At 33.1% G+C, this 17,336-nt stretch overlaps 2 protein-coding genes across 2 annotated transcripts; both read left to right on the forward strand.

The window, feature by feature from the left end:
- The first annotated feature begins 5,986 nt into the window (after window positions 1-5,986).
- On the forward strand, window positions 5,987-13,084 carry LOC122602517 (protein CLT1, chloroplastic-like). The gene is made up of 11 exons (XM_043775131.1): window positions 5,987-6,457; window positions 9,112-9,257; window positions 9,805-9,842; window positions 10,116-10,231; window positions 10,690-10,786; window positions 10,877-10,912; window positions 10,999-11,049; window positions 11,559-11,682; window positions 12,279-12,404; window positions 12,676-13,006; window positions 13,038-13,084. The coding sequence occupies exons 1-10, from the start codon at window positions 6,024-6,026 to the stop codon at window positions 12,837-12,839; spliced, it is 1,332 nt and encodes a 443-aa protein (XP_043631066.1). The 5' UTR covers window positions 5,987-6,023; the 3' UTR covers window positions 12,840-13,006; window positions 13,038-13,084.
- A 1,260-nt stretch (window positions 13,085-14,344) lies between these two features.
- LOC122602901 (calcium-dependent protein kinase 34-like) lies at window positions 14,345-17,262 on the forward strand. Its single transcript, XM_043775513.1, has 8 exons — window positions 14,345-15,172; window positions 15,272-15,415; window positions 15,504-15,656; window positions 15,848-15,963; window positions 16,117-16,284; window positions 16,385-16,512; window positions 16,595-16,694; window positions 17,154-17,262. The coding sequence occupies exons 1-8, from the start codon at window positions 14,485-14,487 to the stop codon at window positions 17,256-17,258; spliced, it is 1,602 nt and encodes a 533-aa protein (XP_043631448.1). The 5' UTR covers window positions 14,345-14,484; the 3' UTR covers window positions 17,259-17,262.
- Window positions 17,263-17,336: the final 74 nt, after the last annotated feature.

Below are 17,336 nucleotides of genomic sequence, written 5' to 3' on the forward strand. Positions count from 1 at the left end.
ATCTATGTTGAGTTTGGTCCATCTATATCACGCCTTCTTTTAGTAATATATTTTTTTTAAATCGTTAATAAAATACCCCACGGCAACACACGGATTAAGCATCTTGTTTTATATAAAGTTAAAAGCAAAATTAAACTATATTTTCACAATTAAACATGTAGCTATTATGTATATATTGTCCTACATTTCCATCAGGTCCTAGTCTAAAGTCTAGATGCTAAAATGACAAGCTAACTTTAATTCATACAATCATAGGAGGCCCAAAAGAGATGCAAAGAAGCCCATCAGATTTATGGATTGAGTCCAGAGGCTTCTATGAAACCACGTCCCTTCATTTTTGTGTTTACTGCGTCTTGTTTTGTTACACGTTAAAAGAGTCAAGTGGATACTGTAATACGTTAGGAAAACGGCATAAAATGATATAAACAATATGAGTGATGAACTCACATCCTCTACACCTTTCTAACTTATGTTGTCTTTGGTTTTCAAAGTTAGTAAGGAAAATTGTCCAAAAATACTATTTTTTTTCTCTAAACTTTTTTTCTTATGATTTTCTCCCATATAAAATATGATATAATAAAGATATGGACAAATTTGAAGATTAAAACACATCTAAGGGATACCAAAAGACACATGCATCTTTCGCATGGAGGGAGCATGTTACCATAATACTACAAGAAGTCAAGAAGCATTCTTGATAGGAAAGGAAAGGCTAGGAAAACTTCTTCTTTTCATTCTTGAGTTTTTTTTTAAAAGTTAAGAATGAGAAAGAAAGGAAAACTTAGGACTTTTTTATCCAAAAATTTTCCAACCAAATATGATCGGATTTGGTTAGAAAAGTGTACATCGAAATATAAAAGTACCAATCTATCCCTTGAATCTGCTGCTGCCCGATCTATGCTCGAATATGCTGTTGCAACCGATCTATGATCGGATCTCTGTTGTTGTTGATGCAACTTGCTAATGGCATCAACTTCTGTTGTTGTTGATGCAACTTGCTAATGGCATCAACTGTGGAGATATTAGGGTTGGGTTCTTGTATCTGTAATCAATGGACAAATAAAATAAAATGAGGAGGAGATGTGTTTTTGAAAAAGTAAAACTGAAAAATGAGGAGATGGAGGTTCCTTTGTGGTTATGATAATAAAAGGAGGAAGGGATGGATGTTTTTTTGTGGACCTTGTGGTTATAATACATCTGATTTTTTTTAAATGATGATATATATAATGAGGATATAATTATAAATTTTTGTTTTTTATTCTTTTTTTCAAATCTATATTTTTAACTCTAGAATGCTTTAATATCAATATAGTTTTTGATCATCTCTTTTCAAGTCCATTCCTTTCTTTTAATTTTCTAAGTTTTAAACTCGAGAATGGAGTGTTCGTGTAAGTGTACCTTTGTCCCTCTGAAGAACAACATGGTGGGAGTTTGGAAGTCCATTGCCAAACTAAACTCCCACCTTAACATTTTTGATATTGCTTTGAAGAAATTTTTTTCAGGTGTTGTAAGTAATGACGCATCTCTACGATTTTAGATAGACTAATAGACAGGTCAAAAACCTTTGTTTATCTCCTACCGGACCTTTTCAACGTGGAAAAATAAAAAGGTTGCCTTAATACCGCCACAACATCCTCGGTTTCACACATTAGACGACTGGACGATCTTGATGATGAAGTGGCTAAATTTACAAGCCCAAACATCCTATTCTTCTTGTTTACATAATACTAATACCATAGATGATTTTCGCACCCTTGTACCGATTGTAAACCAAACAAAAAAACCTTGATACCGCCACAATTGTGCCGCCACATGTATTAGTTGTGAAAAATCCTAATACTGCCACCACTATGCCACCATTGTGGTACGGAATCAAGAAAAAGAAATCATATTAAATTATAATACCACAAAATAAATATGTATATCTGGTTGTTTTTACTTTTATATTTTTATTTAAGAAGAAACATTAAACTTTTTATAAGGGTTTTCTTAAATATATCAAAGTTTTGACCTAAATTAGTAATTATAAGTGTATTTCTTGGTAAAAATATTCGTTTTTCACAACTATTTTTTTTTTGGTTCTCCGTATTCATTTATTTTCAAAAAAACCTATATTTCTTCAACCCGGATAAATTTTATTTCTATTTGAATTTGAACTCAAAAGTTTTAAGTTTTCAAGCTCTTTAAAAACCAATTGATATCTTGATGGTTGATACTTTTACTTATTAGCTTTTTATGAGTCTGGTAGTATCACATGTATTTATGGAATCTACCTTTAGTTTGATTAGATAAATTAATAATAAATAAAATATAAAGTGATGTGAAAAAATTTACAAAAATATGTATTTTATAGATCTATCAATTGACTTTTAAGTGATAAAGATGATGACTTTTAAGTGATAAAGATGAAGGTGAAGTAACAAAAGTTCATAGGAAAACAAAAAATGTACAAGAGTTAATTACATCTTTGGTCTATGAAATAGTCAATATTATAGATACTATCCTAAAGTGAAGAATTACCTGAATTATCCCTGAAATTGTCAATTTTTTTGCAATTTTTACTTCGCAACCAAATGTCATTCAACTTGGATGTTAAATGTCACACTTGAGAAACACGTGAGGGTTAAGTTCGTTTTTTCCTCACCAGACTCCAATTTTGTAATACACCAAAGTTTTTAAAGTAAAGAAATTAATCCCTTTTTTATAGTTTTAACATTAAAGTAATTTTTTATTATTTTATTTTTGGATATGAGATTAATTTAGTTGGAACTTTAGCGGATAGTGGGTAAATATTACCCACAAAAAGATTTGGGGCGTGGCATCTCAAGAAATTGCCAGCCCACCTTTCCCTCCCTTAGTCACACTCCACTAGTTCTTCTTCAAACTTCTTGCATCTTCTTCTCTTAATTCTTTGCAAATCAAATCCTATATTCAATCCAATTAAAGATTCCTACATCAAGAACAATAATAACAATCTTTCAACATCTCATAAAAATTTAAAGCGAAGGTTTGTTTGTGTGTATTTGTGGGTCGAAATTCAAGAGAGAAAAGGGGGAAGAAGAATTTGTGACCTAAAGTCTTGAATTAGTTCCTTGAATCCTTGAGGTAATAACCTTTTTAACATAGTTTTGATTATTTTGAGAAATTAGGGTTCTTGAGATATCCAAATTTGGGGGTTTTTTGCTAGAATTGAGTTATTATATGTTTTTCCCCAAATTCTTGTATATTATAGGTTGTTATTGAGTTGCATGATGAATTTAATTAAGATTTTGAAAGATTGGCATTGAAACTTTGATTATGAAAGAATGATGATCTTTGCTAGTTGAATGAAATGATGATGAACTTGATGAGTTGAATTCATCAAGTGAAATTTTGAGAGAAAGGGAACTCAATAGCAAGATAAGATGGTTGGGTTAGGAATGCTAGTGAAATAGAAAGACTAAGTTGAGTTAGTCAAGGTTGTGAATATTAGCTTATGCATATGATGATGTGATTATAGGTTGAAAGCTTGTATTTATGTATTGCCATTTTATCGAGTTGTTGTTCAAGGCGTGAAGGAGGTGAGTATATTTGTATACATCTATGTATACGTTGGGTTGATTTTCATATGATGATGGATTTCATGTATGGAAATCGATTTGGCGTTAAAGCCCTTATGGGGCATTATGTTATATGGGGCCTAAGAATCCCTTTGCGTATGAGGCCTAAAAACCTCTTGATATGTGATTAATAAGGCCTAAGAATCCCTTGTGTATGAGGCCTAAGAACCACTTGTGAATGGGGCCTAAGACTTCCAAGTATGTGATATTGATTGTGTTGATTGGCTTATATGGATCCACGTATAGCGTTAAAGTACAAAGGTGAGTATGTAAGTATGGCACGACGATGTCATAAGTTACATATAGTAGTCCTTTGTGCGTTGCCCTCCTTTAGGGAAAGTTTGATCAAATGGATATTATAACTATGTTAAATATATGTCAATGGATGTTGAAATCTGAAATGATGTTTTGGTTATATGAGAAATTGAGTTGACAAAGTTTTAATGTTGGAACCAAATGTTGAAATGAACAATTTGTGCAGACTCAATTTGGGTGCGGCGCACCTATGTCTGATCTGGGTAAGGTGCGGCGCACCTGGGCAAGGGTGCGACGCACTCTCATCTGGTGTCTCACTGTTTTGTTTAGTGCGATGCACCCTTATTGGGGTGCGGCGCACCTACTATAATTTTTTTTTTGAATTTCATAAATCGAGTCGTGTTGTTTCAAATTTTGGTTAGGTTTTTTGCTTCACCTTGGGGATCGATTTGGAAAAATAAGAAGGATATAGAGGAGAAATTTAAATGATGATTATTATATAACTAGAAGAGAGAGGCGAGAAAAAGGAAAAAACGAACTTATCCTTCACGTGTAGCAGTTAACTTCCAAATTGGACGGCTTTCGGTCATGGAGTAAAAATTGCAAAACATCGAATTTCATGGATGATTTGGATAATTTGTTCACTTTAAGATAATATCCTCAAAAATTGACAATTTCAGAATGAAAAATGTAATTAACTCTTATATATAAAAAGCCTTTAATACAGTAACATATATTTATGTCATAACTATTAATATAGTAGCATATTTCATCAATATATATTTAGAGGCAACTGACATAATCTCAATTGACCAATCACGACGCCGAACTTTCTCAAAATTAATTAAATCAACACATTTTTAAATTAAATTACACCTTTTGGTTTTCCATTATCCAGTTACACTTTAACCCAATTAAAATAATTAATACTTCATTGCATAATGTCTAATGAATAACAAAATATAGCTACAAGTTAGAGAGGTTACAACATTTGGATTAATACGAATTAATATTTATATCAATATTTTATTTTATTAATTGTAATCAAGCTAACTGTTGTTATTAGTAATTGTAATCAGAATAACTATTGTTATTGTAATAATTGAAACCCCGCGAATTAGCTGCTACTTTTATTGTTCAATCATGTCTAAAGAAAATAAAATTACTTTTTTGTGTTTCTCTAAAATACTTTGTGTAAAAGAAACCATGCTACACCATCCTGCCTTGATATGATTTAATATTCGGTATTTATATTTGAATATTTTCAATTCATTCTTAAGTATATTTTTATATTTAACGTATATCTATTTTTATTTGTTTCATACTAGCATGTTACTCGCCGCAATGCGGCAGCGGCAATGTAATTGTGACGGTGACGATAGGTGGTGGTGAGGCGAGTAATGCAAGGTTATTTAAAGGTATTTTAGGTATATTGATGGAGAATTAAATTAATGAATAAAAAATAGGTAAGTTAAATAAAAAAGAAAGGGTATTTCATGGTGCAACATTCAACATTTCTAAAAATAAAAAAAGCTATTTTCTTTATAAATAAACCAACATGGTATCCGCGCGTTGCAGCATATACAATTGACATCACTAAATTTCGATGTACACCTATTTTTTCTCCGAATGGAGCATGTTTAAATCACAATGCTATACATATGCTAACAATGGGTGAATTGTGTGTTCAAGTGGTGAGTTGCGTGGAGTTAGAGAATAAGGAGGATGTAAGTGTAATTTATACATGGGTAACTTTTAATATTTAGAAGAGAGAATATATTATTCTTAGTATAAAGGAGTATAAATACAGATGTTAATTTTTATATTAATAATATTGTAAAATCACACAGTTTAAAATTTTTATATTAATAATATTGTAAAATCACACAGTTTAAAATCTAAAAGTTATGTAAAAGGACAAGTTTGAATGAAATAAGTTTATAGTAAAAGATTCCACCCGTGCCGAATTAAAAAAGGAAAAGAACTCAACCCCTTCCTTTTTTGACCCACTTCAGATATTCATTCATTCATTCATTCATTCGGTTCATGTATTCAAATCTAATTCATATTTTTTCTCATGATATACGAGTAATATAAAAGTACATTTCCCTTAGCCGCTTCTTTCATTTTTTTTTTTTTTAAATCAGTGTGTGTGTTATACATATACATATGGCGGTGGCTGCCGGTCACCGGTTCTCTCCCGGCCTCAATTTTCATAAACAAACAAACATAATTACACGACTAAACATCTTACAACCCAAATACACACTCAATAATCATCCAATTCCACAATGGAGAAAAACAACAACAAAAAACATAATAATAATTCATTCTACTGCTGCTGACAAGAGTCGAAAGAATTCTCCGATTTGTCGGTACGCGTTACATGATAAACAACAACAGCAACAACAAGCTGAAAATGAAGATGAAGATAAAATTATAATTGTTGAAGAAAATGAAAATGGAAATGATCCAAGGGTGAAGATTGCGGTTGCAGCGTTGGTTACGATGGGGTTGGGAGTAGGGAATCGGGTGTTGTATAAGCTAGCTTTGGTTCCGTTGAACAATTATCCCTTTTTCTTAGCTCAACTCGCCACTTTCGGGTAACCTTTTTTTCTTTTAACCAACTCTTTATTAAATAAGTAAGTAACTCCCAATGCCGTCTTCCACGGGTTTCGGGTCCCAATACTGTGTGTATGGAGAACATCCTTATACCTATCAAAGGCAGAGAGGCTGCTTCCAGGTTCCATAGGTAGAAAAGGACCTCCAGCCTTGCTGAGCATGAGATCGAACCCATGACCTCTGTTTTTAGAGGCATGAACTTCGACCACTGATCCAACCCAGTTGGTTTTTCGACTCTTTATTACTATTAACATATTTTACCCCTCTATCTCTCACTCTGTCACACATGCATTGTTATTTTATTTTATTTTTTTTACCTTTCTTATTTAAAAGGTTGTTAGCAGGGCAGGTTATTCAAATAGACACACATTGTTATTTACAAATTACAAACAAAAACCTGAAAATGTTTTATTTCGAGAAAAGTATCACTAAAACATCAATTATTGTTTTATGTCGAGAAAATCTAGAAGATATTATTTACTCTTTAGTACAGTATTTATTTAACATTTTTTTGACTTATTTAAAGATTAATTTTAAAAAAGTTGGATAAATAGTAACATCATGCCTCTAGAGATAGCAATAAGGGTATTAACAATATGGGTAAAGGCTGTTTACATTTAAACTTCCTCATATACCGTTAAGGTATTGGAATCCAAAATCCGTGTAAGACGCATTGGATATTACCATTTGAAGATTAGTTTTAATTTAAAGGGTAATATAGACAACTTATTATTATTATTATTATTATTATTATATTTTCTGTATAAAGTGTACATGTTTTCCCCAGCACCACACATTTGTGCCACTATTACAACAGAGCTCCACTAGTATATATAGTCACAATATATATACAATTTTTCTATTTTCTTCAAAGGCTACTCAAATATTGTGGAGAGGGATGAATTGGTGGAGGTGCATGATGGGTATCCATTAAAAAAAGTCAGGGGACAAATATGTTGGTGAGTTATAATTATAAGTAGGTCCATTAGAATTTTTTTTAGATGATAAAGTTACCTCATACTGGAATGATATTTACTACAGTAATTACCAAAGCTTGAAATAAGAATGAAAAAGGACAAATTATATATAAAGTTCCTGAAATGAATAAAAAGGAGATCTTGGATTTAAAGAATAGAAAAAAACAAAATAAATCTTGTATTTTGATTTAGATTATTCCTGAAATGAATACAAAGGAGATCTAGTACTTAAAGAATAGAAAAAAACAAAGTAAATCTTGTATTTTGATTTAGATTATAATATATTTTTATTACTGGAGTATTATAAGTAAAAGAATCTGCTGATCACCTTTTTTTCGTTTTTATTTGTTTATTTTAATGCTTCTCATTGTCATTGTCATAATATGCAAGTAGTACTAAAATATTGGTAGCAAAAACCATATCTGATTCATTTACTCATCTGAAATTGACTTAAATAGTTAAATGATTGGGACCATCTTGGTTAAAGTGTCACATTTGTCCACTAAGTATAGAAAATAAAGAAAGGAAAATGATATATCCTCATAAATTTTAACCTAAAATCCTTCTAAAACCATAAGATGATGATCTCTAGCAAGCCATTGAGACCATTGCAACATAGTCTCAACTTTAATCAATACCCATTTTTATTTTTATTATTAATCCTTAGATTCTATACAAGTTATTTTAGTCCTAAAAATAAGAGTTTATAGTAAAGCATGAAGAAAACTGAGTTCTTTTTTGAACTCCAAAAGTGAATATTCCTGTTTCTAGTCTAGTGAAAGTATGTCAATGATAGGTGATCAAGTCAAACTCATAAACATTATATAATTGGATATTTAAGGTACACCAAATGAAATGATAGGTAACGTTTGGTTTATAAGATTGTATAAAATTGACGTCTTAAACCCATAAAAGTAAGGAAATTTCAAACCAATTATAATGGGTGGGTTTAGGTTTTCATTCCCATTCCTTTCGTCATCTGTATCAAAATCATTTCCTTAGTAAAACCCAACAACAAACCAAATGCCTTGTTTTAGTTTTCTTTTGGTCACTTTAATGACACTTGTAGTGGAATCTAATATTGCCTTTTTGTTCAAAATGATTATTCTCATTCAATGGTGATTAGATGTTTTGAATTCTATGTTTGCATCATTGCGTGAGGTCTTTTGAGATGCTTGTTAGATACTTTTTGAGTTGTAACAACGTCTTAATTTGACATAGCTTAACTAAGTTGTTTAAAAAGTAGGATATCTTTCAATAGAAATAAATCAAAAGAATCTTGTGACTAGCTTAGTTGACATTTTCGTGACCCTGTTTGGCAATGGCTTCATCTATAAGTTGCAGGGCCAGTCCAAAAAATGTTATAGGGCCAGGCGTCGGTATTGTAAGTTTAGAATCATTTTGGTCGGTATTGTCATGTTAGCGTCGATGTAATTTCTATTCTTGCTAAGTTCTATATAGCACATATTTGCCATAAGAAGACATTTAGTTTATTCATTTTGGTGATGTGCATTGCAAGTAAATTGAACATTATAAATTAAGAGAATGGGTAATAACTAAATCTTCATATGGATATTGCAAGTAGGAAGTGTTGAACTCTTGGACCTTTTGGAACCCGATAGACTGGCATATATAACACATGTATGCATATTTTTCAGATATGTAGTTGTGTATTTCTCCATCTTACATTTCCGGTATCGTGCTGGCATTGTTACTGATGAAATGCTATCCATGCCAAAAGCTCCATTGCTTGCTGTTGGTCTCTTGGAAGCTCTTGGTGCCGCTTGTGGAATGGCAGCGGGAGGTAAATATACTATTCACTCTATTTTATTATGCTTTCTCCATGAAGTTAAGTAATTCTCAATTATGAAATAAACAATCCCACCAACTTCAAATAGTAACAAAAATGTAAATTTAGTGAAGTATTATTAACAGAAGTATTATTAACAGATTAATAACCGGTAATAATCTTTAACATTCAAGTTGCAAGTAAATTTACCTTGGAAATTTTCCAAAAAAAGAAACTGACATTGCAATGAATATGGTTGATTCAAAATATACTTTTTTTTTTTTATAAAGATTATATGCATCGCTGTCAAAAGCTAATCAAAGATTAATAAAATGATTATATGGTTATAAGTTAGTAAGATCTTAGTTACCAATCTTCTTGTGGATCTTTCGTTTCCATATTTCTAATATAAAGTTATTGACATATCAAGCGGGGGAGTTTTTGACAGCCATCTTTATTTGAACTTGGGAAGTTAAATTTTATATTTTTCCAGTTATAGTTTTATAGGCAGATAATTATTTTTGAAGTTCATTCGGCACATGACATAATTTCTTTATGACAGCCGTTCTTTCAGGGGCAGCTATTCCTGTTTTGTCACAGGTAACTCGGCAAAGCTTCTTTTGTTATGCAACTCTCTTCTTATTTTACCATCCAACGTAATACCCAACTTTCAGATAACTACACATCATCATGAGGAGTCTTAATTCAAATCCCAATTACATAAATCATCTTATATCAGATTTAAATATTGCATTAAGTCAAAACCTTATGCAGTGTTTTTACTGGGCCCGTGGATTCCGGAACATATTGATTTTTAACATGTGGACTGATAGAGTAAGGATTGTTGACCCCATCATATTCTAATACTTGCAGAGCTTTCTGGTTTGGCAAATCATATTGTCGTATCTTTTTCTTGGAAGGAGATATAAACCCAACCAGTTACTTGGGTGCTTTCTTGTGGCAGTTGGTGTGATTGTTACCGTTGCAAGGTAAATGCTTTTTTGGATCCAACAAGTATCTCCTGAAATGGCAAAATCGGCAGGTCAGACACAGTGGGTATCTGGTCAAAATGTGTTAAAAAAGTTGATACATGCCATAGCATGGGTCTAAATGGCTGAATTGGGTTAGTCCGAAACACATATTGGACATTTTACAAATCATTACTTTAATATAATAATCAAAATATTTATTTTTAAATTTTAATATATATTAAGTTATATGCACATGACTTCCACTAGTTTTAGATAAAACACATCCGAAGTGTGAAACTTCTGCGCAAGTGGTTTAATGAAAAGGGTAATACCTACTTCCAAAGTCACCCAAGTGCCGTTAGACTCCTGTTCCATTGCAGGGTTTGGGCCATCCACCACAATCATTCTTCAATCTTCACATATTAAAATCCTGTTCTTGTTTGAGCTTTTACCCTTAAGTGAGTGTTCTTCTGCAGTGGATCTAGTGCTGGCTCATTGATGGAAGCTGGTCTATTTTGGAGTCTTCTTATGATTGTTTCCTTTCTGTTCCAAGCAGCCGACACCATATTGAAGGTTTGTAATTTCCTTATCTGGGTTTATGTATGTGCAGCTCTTGGGAACGTTCTCTAACAAGCAACAATCTCTTTTGTTCCCTTATTGCAGGAAGTCATTTTCTTGGATTCTGCTAAAAAATTGAAGGTATGTATATACATCGTAACTTATGATAAATGTTTACTACATTTTCTTGGATGCTGCTAAATGTTACCGAAAATGATGATTGACAGGGAGGTTCAGTGGATCTATTTGTTTTGAATTCCTATGGATCTGCATTTCAGGTAGCTTTTTTAGTTATAGACTTTTGGGCCAAAACAATTTGAATCTTATAACAGACAAATGTGTGCCAATTTGAGATAAACACAGAAAACAGAAAGGGTTCCTCTTTCAGGCTACCCGGAAAAGTCGTGCCTTTCGCACTGATGTACGATTGTACATGGCCTAACCAATATTTCCATGGTTAATTCCTAGACTTTTCCGTGCCATCACAACATGTTTACCCAGTGAGGTTCGAATCCGGGTCGCCTCTAAGACCTTCAATACACCAATTTGGATTAATAAGAATATCTAAAGAAAAGGTGCCATGGAAATGCTATTTTGTTTTCATATACAATTCTACATTTTCCAAAAACACTTTTCAAACTATAGTGTGATTTATAACTGATTATTCTGATGATTGGATTCGGAATTAATCAAACTAAATTGGTCCAAAATGTTTAATAGTTCGAATTCATTTCCTCATCAAGAGACAAGTTTACATAAAGGAATTGGGTTATGTTTCTTTTGGCAGGCGCTTTTTATTTGCCTTCTCTTACCTTTCTTGTCAAGGTTATGGGGTATTCCATTTCATCAGCTGCCAAGCTATCTTTCAGATGGCGCGGCTTGCTTTTTAAACATGGGGACTGTATCCAGTGGTGAGTGATCTTTTTCTCATTTCTTTATCTACTTATTATAAGTTAATCAAGCTTAACATAGTTTTAACATTTTATAATGACCTCAAATACCCATGAAAGATCTATTTGTGTTTCCAGAGATGGGAATTCCAACAGATATTTAAGCTTTTACGGATTGATTTGGGTCGTAATTTATCTCAAACAATGTCAAATGAATAGATTCAGTTAAATATGGAGCTGATTAGATGGGCCAAACAGATTAAATCTCTCCCAAATTTCATATAGATCCTCCTAAATAAATCATTATATTTATAAACTTTTTATCTTAATGATATCTTCTTTTTTTAATTATAATGAATGAACATTTATTTATTAAAATTTACAAACAAAAACGCTTTTATTGTTCAACCAAGCCTGGTTTGACCCAAATTGGTTTGATCTGTTACCTAATTCACCTAGCCCTGGCATTGGTCACCTCTAACTGTATCTTACCCGTTCCTTGCTCATGAGATAAAAGAACTAAATTTTCAAGTTGAAACTTGAACACCCATATCTTTCTATCTGTATACCTTTAATTATTTTACAAAACTAATTCATTCGTATCTGATTTGCAACAGGATGCGAGGGAGCTCCACTGCTACCAATTCTGTTTTGTATCGTTAATATGGCTTACAACATATCGTTATTGCATTTAATAAGAATATCATCTGCCGTTGTATCTAGTCTTGCCTCAACAGTTTCTGGTATAATATGCACTCTATATCGTTTTTTTTAGATAATCAACACTTTAAAAGTCCTGTACTGAAAAACTATTTTGGCTCCTTCAAATCTTAGATTTTCATTGTGCACCGTCCATTACTCTAGTATAAAGGCAACGGAAATCCTATAGTCTGCAAGAACAAGTGTCTTTTTTTTTTCTTTCTTTCTATATGGTTGCAAATTTTTTGAAATAAAAGCACTTTCCATGGCATATCGTTTATTTCCCATATTAATGGTTGGCATGTTCATTTGCAGTTCCAATATCTGTTTTTCTGTTCACGCTTCCACTACCATACTTGGGGGTGGCATCCTCCCTTCCATCTGGTTTCATAGCAGGTGCTGGAATCCTTGTGATGGGCATGTTGATTTATGCTTGGACACCATCAAAAAGTAGTGGTATTCCCCCTCCCATGCCATAACATGTGACTACCCCTTGATTATCAAAATATTTAATGCGGTATAAAATGCGCGCTTTTTTGTAGCATAGAAATAGGTAGAGAACCTGTGATTTTTGATTGTATGATTGTCTTGTAATAAAACTGCCAATGTAGCGTTGGTATTGCTAGCTCGTGGTTTGTACATTCATGTAGCTTCCATCAATACATGAATAGGAGCAGATTTGTTCTCCGAAAATATATTTTCCTTTCTTTTAAGTTGATCAAAATTTCGTATATAACTGTAATTTCTATATAATATTAAAATTAAAAAAAAGAAAAGATTAACCAGAGCTCACCGCTTTTATATGTGTCAATGGACTTAAACCGTGATGATGTTTAAATTCATTACACTGTACTAGGTTTTTAGCCTAGCAGGTTTATCTTTCCAGAGTATGTGCTGTGGTAGAGTGAATCTCAGGGTCTAGGGGCGCATCACGCATGGTTGGTGCGAGTGGCAAGCAAAGTTGAAGCCTTAAAGGATATAGTTGCGTTAAATTTAAATCATTTCCGGTGACGTTGTACATTGATTAGTATTACTTTTCGCTAGGATTGGTAGGATACGTAGAATTAGATTAGCTAAGTTGATGTTTTACTTTCATTGCGCATGATAGTTAAGGAAATTGTTATTGATGGATAATTTATGTTAAATGTAATTAGTTTTGGTAGAGATCCTTATGGAAGCAATTTCTTTACTTTTTGGTAGAGGAAAAACTTTGTACATCTTACCTACATCATATCTATTCGGGGTACTGTTGTGTTGTTGTAATTATTAGTTTTGGTGACAGTGTAGCATTACAATTTATTTATAAGTGCATGAAGCATTATTATGATTATCACTGAGTTGTTAAATTGACAATCATTTAGCAACATTTACTTTGAAAAAACGTAACAAGATGTAAATAAAAACTATAACAAGATTTCATCAGGTACCACATATCAAATGTGTTTTATTTGCAAACAAGATATGTAAACCATCAAATTATCAAAGTATTTGCAATGGACATCAAATTATCAAAGTATTTGGTTTTGAAATATAGCAGTTACTGATCAAAGTTTTCTGTTATGTTTGCTGCGCATCCTGGACAACGTATTATTAAACATCTGATGCAAACAAAAGCATCGTTAAAACTCATCGTGGCATACCTCACAAAGGTGAATGAATCTGCAGAGTAAATCTTATTAGTCTATATAATCTCTAAGAACACATTGGACAGAATTCTGAAAACCATCTTCAAATCTATATGTGCTTTCCTTGTATGGATATTATATTTTAGCATCCCTAAAGATTTTAATATGTGAGGTCAAGTTTTTTAGGCTAGAAAAACTCTTGACCCTAAAGATTGTGATTGTTTCACAAAAGTAAAATAAAACAAAGTGTATGTTTGTAGCAAAATAAGCAAAAGAGTGACAGGGTTGAATGAATGGTCACTAAAGGAAAAACTCAATAATCCACTATTTCCATTCCTACAATCCCTCTCCAATATTCATCCATGTATCCTAAAACTTGTAACATTTTTTTCTCTCTAAATTTCCTTTACCAAGTCCCTAAACCTTCGTTAAATCAATCGCCCAAAGACCCATTCGTGTTGTTTGTCTCTCTGGTCCTCCCTTCCCTCCAGCCATCCCAATGGGGAACTGTTGTTCCCAAGCTCAATCTCAAGATGCAGAACCCGAAGCTCAAAAAGCCTTAAAAGGGGAAGGAGGAGGAGGAGACAAACCAAATGATCAAGAAAAACCGCCCACTGCACCCCCTAAAAAGGTCCCTACCGCTCAACCAACAAAGAATAATGGCAAGCATTCTGTTATTGGAACAGTCTTGGGACGTCCCATGGAAGATGTTCGGACCCTTTACAGCATTGGCAAAGAACTCGGTAGGGGACAGTTTGGTGTCACACATTTATGTACATGCAAGAAAACCGGCAAACAATTTGCATGCAAAACCATAGCCAAACGAAAACTTGCTAATAAAGAGGACATTGAGGATGTTAAGAGGGAGGTTCAGATTATGCATCATTTGGCTGGCCAGCCAAATATTGTTGAGCTTAAAGGGGCCTTTGAGGACAAACATTCTGTACATTTGGTAATGGAATTGTGTGCCGGAGGAGAGTTGTTTGATCGAATCATCGCCAAGGGCCATTATACTGAAAGGGCTGCAGCATCGTTGCTTAGGACCATTGTTCAAATCGTTCATACCTGTCATTCCATGGGTGTTATTCATAGAGATCTTAAACCCGAAAATTTCCTTCTTTTGAATAAGGATGAGAATGCTCCTCTTAAAGCTACAGACTTTGGCCTTTCTGTGTTCTATAAACAAGGTTCTAATCATAAATAAGTTTGGTCCTTTTTTCTTCTTTCAAATACTACATGATTTTTAATTCTTGAGGATCAATGCTCATGATTTGTTCTTGATGCAGGGGAAGTATTCAAAGATATTGTGGGAAGTGCGTATTATATTGCACCCGAAGTCTTGAAAAGAAAATACGGACCTGAAGTTGATATATGGAGTATCGGGGTTATGTTATATATTCTTCTTAGTGGAGTTCCTCCCTTTTGGGCAGGTGATTATTATAAGGTCTTATTGAATCATTAAGCATAGAAAGATTGATGATTTGATGAAAATTAAGACGAAATTCTATGGTGATACAGAATCGGAGCATGGGATATTCAATGCAATCTTGCGTGGGCATATTGATTTCACGAGTGATCCCTGGCCTTCAATTTCTCAACCAGCCAAGGATCTTGTAAAGAAGATGTTGAACTCAGACCCGAAGCAAAGGCTGACAGCACATCAAGTTCTTTGTAAGTAAAATCCGACTTGAACATTTCAAAAGTATTTTGAAAATATTTGAGTATTTCATGTATTTTAGACCAAATTAGATTGCAATGAAGAACAACTATGTTGGGATGGCGATAAGTTATTGGTAAATCATAGTATTACGGATGAGCTCATAAAGCTAGATTGAATGTTAATTATTCTTTTGTAATTTCAGCTCATCCATGGATAAAGGAAGATGGAGAAGCACCCGATACACCACTTGACAACGCTGTTCTTGGCAGACTAAAACAGTTTAGAGCCATGAATAACTTTAAGAAAGTGGCACTTCGGGTAACTACTATAACATTATGTCCACACATCTTTAGTTATTCGAACAAATGCTCTAAGTTTACATATGATACTGTAAAGGAATGAAATTTATCTTCCTAGACACCCTTTGGCGTACTAATATCTGATTTTAACGTAAGTTTTGGGGATGTGCAGGTCATTGCAGGATGCCTTTCTGAAGAAGAAATCATGGGATTGAAGCAAATGTTCAGAGGCATGGATTCCGATAACAGTGGAACGATTACACTTGAGGAGTTAAAACATGGACTATCCAAGCAAGGGACAAGACTATCCGAATCTGAAGTCAAGCAGTTGATGGAAGCTGTAAGACATTTGACGAAATTCTGTCATTCGAATCACTAAAAGTTTTTGTCATTTATTGTTACTAAGATTCATCTAATAATATCTCGAAAAATTTTAACAGGCTGATGCAGATGGAAACGGAACCATTGATTATGAAGAGTTCATAACAGCAACAATGCATCTGAACAGAATGGATAAAGAAGATCATTTGTACACTGCCTTCCAATACTTTGATAAAGATAACAGCGGGTATATATCTATAAATCCTGATTGATCAATACATCCTCTTGGCATTGCCAAGATTCTTACAATTGAGGTCATGTGTTGTCAGGTACATTACTATAGAAGAACTAGAGCACGCTCTGCGTGATAATGGAATGAATGACGATAGGGACATTAAGGAGGTTATATCTGAAGTTGACTCTGATCATGTAAGTATCTAAACCAAATAGCTAGAAGCAGTAAAGTGGGCAAGTCAAGTGGGTTGGGTAACATGACTTGGGGTATTTTTTGGACCTAAAAGTTTAGTGTGTAAACGCTAAACATGTGATTACAAGATTGTATTATTACAGGGTAAATGCCAAAAAGATAAATGATTATGTACTCTGCAAATATCAAAATTTGTTCCAATATATGTAATATAATAACATTTACCCTTATACTATATAGTCTAATTGTTATTTAATAAAATGATTTTGGAGGATTTACTTATTAATAATAAAATTCCATCTGTATAACCCTTTTGTATATTTGACTTGTTTTCTCTACACTAATCTTTTGATGGTTTAACTTGCCAGAGACAACACATGACTTGGGCCTTGACCCCTAAGTAAAATACATTATAATTGTCACAAGTCTAATTAAATTCAAATGATTGTAAAATTTTACAGGATGGCCGGATCAACTACGACGAGTTTGTGGCAATGATGAGATCAAAAACGCAAGCAGACACGTTGAATCCTAAGAAACGAAGACAATCCTTTGTCGCCAAATGAAAATGATTAGAATGTTGTGCCTAAGCGTGTTCAAAGATGATGATGAAGAAGGAGGAATTGGCATGAAACTCGTATACT

This window comes from Erigeron canadensis, chromosome 6 (assembly GCF_010389155.1).
Source record: "Erigeron canadensis isolate Cc75 chromosome 6, C_canadensis_v1, whole genome shotgun sequence".
In the NCBI taxonomy this organism is placed as follows: Eukaryota; Viridiplantae; Streptophyta; class Magnoliopsida; order Asterales; family Asteraceae; genus Erigeron; species Erigeron canadensis.